The sequence below is a fragment of the Priapulus caudatus genome, unplaced genomic scaffold, assembly GCF_000485595.1.
Source record: "Priapulus caudatus unplaced genomic scaffold, Priapulus_caudatus-5.0.1 Scaffold818, whole genome shotgun sequence".
In the NCBI taxonomy this organism is placed as follows: Eukaryota; Metazoa; Priapulida; class Priapulimorpha; order Priapulimorphida; family Priapulidae; genus Priapulus; species Priapulus caudatus.
Window position 1 is genome coordinate 13,318 of NW_014577879.1, and position 6,520 is coordinate 19,837.

The following is a 6,520-nucleotide window of genomic DNA, read 5'->3' on the forward strand; positions in this document are numbered from 1 at the left end:
GGCCGCCAATCAAACTCCATCCAGCTGTACGGACTGAACTGCTGCAGCACACGCGGTCAGCTTGCCCCTTGCACAACAACGAGCCATCTCGTTCGTTAGTCGAAGCCACGATCGCAGTCGCCGCAGGACAAACGTCGGCCGCCTGCTGCCGTGCGCACCTCACGGCGTCTCGGCTGTAGGCAATGCGCTGCTGACTAGGGATGTCACGATCATCGATTATACTCGATCAATCGTTGAACACGTGGCTAAGAACCAAGCGCTTGGTTATCAAAATCCATAATCAATTTCATAAAAAAAAAAAAAAACGAAATAAATGTCAAACTTGGAAAAGTGATGAGAATCAGAGATATCATCGGCTACTATACAAGTTATCCTTTATTAACATACATGTATTATACACACAGTAAGTAAACAGTGCAAAACAAACAGTTAACACTAGTTGACTAGAACCCAAGCACATACGAAGTGAAAGTCCGAACGTTCGCGACGTTCCGTAAGTGAAAGTCCGAACGTTCGCGGCGATTCGTAAGTGAAAGTCCGAACGTTCGCGACGTTCCGTAAGTGAAAGTTCGAACGTTCGCGGCGATCCGTAAGTGAAAGTCCGAACGTTCGCGACGTTCCGTAAGTGAAAGTCCTAAGATTTGCGGCGATCCGTAAGTGAAAGTCCGAACGTTCACGATGACCTCGCGTCGGCGGCGGACGCACCGGCTTTGTCGTCTGCTCGCTCCGGTGCGTTCTCGTTCTCGGGCGCGAAACGGCGTGCCGGTGTAAGTACGCTAGTCTGTGTTTCTGCGACGACGTGGTTGAAATGTTTTGTGTGACGTTCACTGTGCTTGAAAGCCAGCCTGCTATGGGCAACGCCGATTTTCACAGCGATAGAACGCCGTCGAGCTGTAATGCGTTTTGGAATTACGATGAACGTAATTGTTCAATCGTTAAATACGTGTATAAAACGTTGCATTGCATTGCTGCCAGGGTGTTAGCCAGGGGAAAAAATCAGGGAGTCTCACCATCTGAGCGAAGCGAGGATGCTGCGGGCGCGAAGCGCCATAGGTGGGAGGGTGTGGGAGGGGTTTTCCCCCTCCTACGGTGTGGAAATTTGTTAAAACCTTACAGTAAAATGGTGGAAATGTAGTCTGAAATGCCAAAAAGACAGGAATCTGATATGATTTTATATTTTTATAAGCACTGTTGTCAGTTATACAAGGTGTCATTAATGCATCTACTCTACATACTGATGCTTCACCGACGAGCCTCGAGGAAAAACCGACGATTTATATTTCACGCAGGGGTAAAATTGGGCCGCCCTCATGCCGTCTTTATCTCATTCAAGAATAGGCCGTCCAAAAGACGGGTAGACGGGTGTCTGGCTAACACACTGATATAAGCGGTGACAACTACAGTTTATTCTAAACACAGATAAATAACACAGTAAAAACAATGTATAACATACCCTGTCGTTTTACAAACCGCGGCATTTTCACTGAAGTTAATGTGATTCACGACTTAGGTGGCCGTCCCTTGTACGGCCAACGAGCTTTTAACGATGTAACCAATGCACTCTGTGTCCAACTCCGATTGTCCCCGTAAATCTGCATCACTAATGTATTCAAACGCTCTATGTCTCTATGCTTACGTTGAAACGCCGTATTACAGAAGTACGCAGCTTGGGGCCGCCCTCATGCCGTCTTTATCAAATTTCATCCGTCTCATCCAAGAATAGGCCGTCCTTTTTTAGACGGGTGTCTGGCTAACACACTGATTGATAGGTTTTGCGGAAGTTCGCAGCTGTAATTAAGGGTTGCTTTTCGGAAACTGTTCATAGCTCGATTTCCGCCGTCTGAGACGCGTCGCCTCGGAACACCCGGCGAATGCTGAGACGGTCAGCGCGACGCTGTTCATTTTTAGCTCACCTTGACATCGTCAAGCTGAGCTATTGCCATTGGTCGTCGTACATCCGTCCGTCCGTCCGTCAACATTTCGCTTCAGTCAACGATAACTCAGCAACCGTTTGGCCTACATGTTTGAAATTGGGTATAGTTGTTACTGCTATGCTCCCATATTAAACGTCCTATTTTGGAGCACGCCAGTCGACGTACTTTCGAGCCACGGCAATTTTTTGGCAAAAATGGGAATTGCCATTAGTCAGTTCAGGTTCAACGGATTTTGCTTATTTTTGATATGTGAATGAATAAGGGCTAGGGGTTTGATATTTAAAAAAAAATTATGCAAATTAGGTAGGGTTTGGCAATTATATAGCATATTATATAGACACAAACAGTCTGTGGTGTCACACTCGTCTGGTTCTTTTTACAAGATTTCATTGACAATATCTTTAATGCAAAATTGGTATTTCCTCTCCACCCTGCCGATAAAACGTCTATATTAGAGTAAAGATTTACAAAACATGTCGGAACGCAGCATAACCTATTTATTTCAAACGCCATCGCTACAAAGCGGGTATAGCGCCATCTACGGTCACAAATTGTGATTCATTTTGGTTTATAAATTATTATTGCGATATACAGATGGCAATCGTTTCTATAATATACGTCGATGGTTGCTCAATTAAAACTGACTTCTTCTTACTCACTCATTTGTGTCCTTTTTTTGTGGTGAGCTACAGTGTCATTGACACTTTCATTCCTCCATCCGTGTTTGTTGCGCCTTCTTGCAGGCAGTGCAGGAAGCTCGGCAGGCAGGCATGGCTCCTGGCAGCCATGCTTATCACCGAACTGCTCATCGTCGTCAAGTTCGGCTCGGCGACGGTTACGAAGCCGCTGCCACGGCACATGCAGCTGTTCTGGACGTGGGCGCTCCTACTGCTTGTCATCTACACCGTCTGGCGCTTCTTCATCGCCAAGGGCCGCGACGCGACGACGACGACGACGACGCGCGACAAGAGAGCGTGCGCCGGCGGCAACGAGCATCGGAGTGCGTTCGGCGAGTCGATGGGCGACGGGGCGTGTTCGGACGGAGCGGCAGATGGCGCCACTTGCTCAGTCCGCGTGAAGAAGTTGTCTTGAAAGCCTGCGTGCGGGGTGGGACCTTTCGAAGGAAGATGTGCCAGCATCCTGCCATAATCAGAGTGTTGTGGGTGGCGTGTATATGTGTGGCCATCCTGCTTCTAGGAATGCTCCAGCCAGGAGCAGTTAGGTTCTGCGTGGGCAGTACGATCTTTCCGACACTTTGCATCTTCCATGTACGTTTACGTACTCTTGACGTGATCTGTGCCACTGTTATTTTTTTAGAGACTTGCAATCACGTTGCCTTTATATCATGTTAGCCTGATATTTTGCTATTGTCCTTGCCCGCCACGTTCACGTATACGAAGTTGAATTTTATTTATCCATGTTGTTTAATATTTCGTACGTATTTGTTGGTTGGGCTGTTATTCACAAGTACACTTATATAGTTTTTTTTTTTTTAACGAATAAACGTTGTTTTCCTGTTTGCATATTTTCAAGTGTATGGTTGTGATTACATTTTGTAGCTAGTATTTATTTGGCATGTGGATAGAGGTTCATGCTATAGTATGGTCGTGATTTCTTTATTAATCTGCCTTCATACAAAGCAGTGTATAGGAGGACTAGAATGTCTGCACGTGTCTGCATGGACATAATAATCGGGGTAAATATACCGTTTGCTATTCACTTTCCGTGCAAATTGCATTATGAAATTGTAACCACACACGCATTCCACCAATTAGAAAATTATATTAGAGGTCAAGAGTTTGTTGTATTGTGTAGCTGCGATAAGATATCCTATCATGTTTCGACAGAGATTTATTGGTTGTTGAGACACAAAAAGATATCTAATAAATATGACCGCTAATAAATATCGCTATACATTGACACTATATATATGATTGAGGTTCCGTGCTAATCGTACTTATATCCAGCCAACTTGTGAATTATATATATTTTGTGTGATTTCGTGATGCGCTTTATATTTTTTGTGTAGAAAATTATCTACTGATGGGTAAAATCAGAATGAAGTGAAATAAATCCATGACAACTCATAATAATATTATGTTGGACAATAATCGTATACTGTTAGTGTCATGGTTTAAGGGTGTTGTACAACAGTAAAAGGCGTCCATAGGCAGCAGGCCTGAATAAGCATCGAACAGAAATTAATTAAAAATACTCGCACTGTTTCGCCGCATACACAACATACATTTTATTCATGTTAAATAACTACAGATTCATGCTCTATGCTCTGCTAGAAACTTGGCAGCTCTATGACGCGAATTTCTACAACGTAGTCGGATTACATTTCAAATACAAAAATGACCAACCGGTCACCATTGGGTCAACCAACCGGTCGCCACCTGACGGAATGTCACAACCAAAGATCCTAGAGTGCCGGAGGCCCTCCGGCACTCTAGGATCTTTGGTCACAACTACACGACAAGACCAATTTTACTTCTAATGCTTTCTAGACGTCCACGACGCATCTAACTTGCGTGCATAATAAAAATTATTGCACTAGTGCCGAATTTCAGCGAAAAAAACTCAAAAAAAGGCATTTTCTATCTAGACGAAATACAATTTGCGGATACCGTTGCATATTTCGGTGGCGATCATGTATCAACACAAGCACATCTTTTGCATAGCTAAGCAGAATTTAAACGTAGGGCCTACAGCCCTATTTTCTTCTAGAATCAAACTTCCATTTTAAAGGTTAAATGTTTTTTTAATGCGTCGATTAAAGTTACATTCGTTACACCAGTACAGGTACATCTTTCTCCTAATATGACCCTTCATGTGGGTCAGTTATCGAAACCGTCACGCGGGTGGGACACGAACTTTGCTTCACCCCTTCCAGAAATTTATTCATCTTAAGCCCGGCGGACACGTGAGTTATTTTACTCAAGTAAAATGACGCATGAGCCATTTTACTCACGTGTGCGGCGGATTTTCGTTCAGTAATTTGACTCATGCGTCATTTTAATCACGTGTGCGGCGGATTTTTGTTGAGTAATTTGACTCATGCGTCATTTTACTTGAGTAAAATAACTCACGTGTGCGCCGGGCTTTACGGCCGCGTTTAATATATATAATATATGGACGACTGTCTTCTAGAATCTAGAACAGTAATTCTACCGGCCAGCTTATGGCCGCGACGTCTGACCACATCGTTCTGTTTCCGGCGTCCTCGCGTAGTAGATTATGGGTGAGGCTCCATTATGGAGCGTTCCCAACTTTAATGTCATTAATGTCGTGATATAAAAGAGGTATAAGAAATCATTATCATTTTATTCTGACTCGCTCGCTCGCATGCCGTTAGTATTCCGATCATGATCACAAGTCTGTGTTTAGTAGCTACCGCGTTGGCCCACCGTGTGTCACACCAAAAAGGAAAGAACGAGATATTCAAATTAGGGGTAGGTTAGTGGCCGCGACCTCTAATTCATCTAGTTCATCTAATAACCATCGTTCTGTTTCCGGCATCCTCGCGTACTAAATGATGATAATTTTATTCTGACGCGCTCGGTCACATTCCGTTGGTATTCCGATTATGATCACAAGTCTGTGCATGTTTAGTAGCTACCGCGTTGGCCTACCGTACGTCACACCCAAAAGGAAAAAACGAGATTCGAATTCAAATTAGGTGCGCATCTTGTTCTCAGTTTAAAACCACGTACGTGCACACTGCCAAGTGAAATTACCTGAACGACCAAATGTGCGAGGGCAGTTCATATTCAGTTATTACACGTGCAAACTCAATGCACTGAGATGCAAATTAATTAATTAATGTTATTAGTGATTACTGTCGTTGGTCGTTGTCGTATCAGGTACTACATAATTATATGTACCCGAGGTAATATACAAAGTGTACCAGACTTGTACTACAGAAGTGTACCCTAACCCCAACCCTAACCCCAACCCTTACCCTAACCCTAAACATACCTCATATAAAAATATAAACATAATACTAAACAACCTAAAACTACCTCGGGTACATATATGTAGTACCTGATACGACAACGAGCGACCCTTCGTGCCATAGTTACGGATCGCGATCAGCGCATATTCACGCTCATTTCAGGTAGGCCCCCTAAGCTTAAAAGCTCGTAGTCACGAGCATTCGACTCACGGGAGAATTTGTTTAAGAATTATACTGCTTAACGCGTAGCGATAGCATGCGTACGAAGCAAACGACATCATAAATAGTTTCGCTTTAATCTCGTCTGCGGCATCGCCTACGCGTATAACTAACTCTTCCGCAAAGCACGGTGATGACGAAATGGCTACACTCGTATAACTATATATATATATATATATATATATATATATGCTCGTGACAAACCATAACTGGTGCTAATGCCAATTAAGTTCCGATGGAACGCCAAGAACATCTCTATATTCGAGATAGTTCGAGGTTGCATGTATTTGTCACGCTTCGTTGGCGACAGCGACCTCTGATCGGCCGTTACACCACGAGCGTTGCAATTTCGTGCCAAAACTCGCCCGAAGCAAACACGGTGTGTTTTTGGAACAACAAGTAGCGCCCT

General features: G+C 43.8%; 1 protein-coding gene across 1 annotated transcript in view; it reads left to right on the forward strand.

Annotated features, from left to right (window-relative positions):
• LOC106813741 (phosphatidylserine synthase 2-like) overlaps nucleotides 1-4,047 on the forward strand; it is a 16,970-nt gene extending 12,923 nt beyond the window's left edge. The window contains exon 10 of the mRNA XM_014817958.1: nucleotides 2,627-4,047. Within this exon, the coding sequence (XP_014673444.1) occupies nucleotides 2,627-3,026 (400 nt within the window). The 3' untranslated portion in view covers nucleotides 3,027-4,047. The remainder of the gene's footprint in view (nucleotides 1-2,626) is intronic.
• The last annotated feature ends 2,473 nt before the right edge of the window (nucleotides 4,048-6,520 follow it).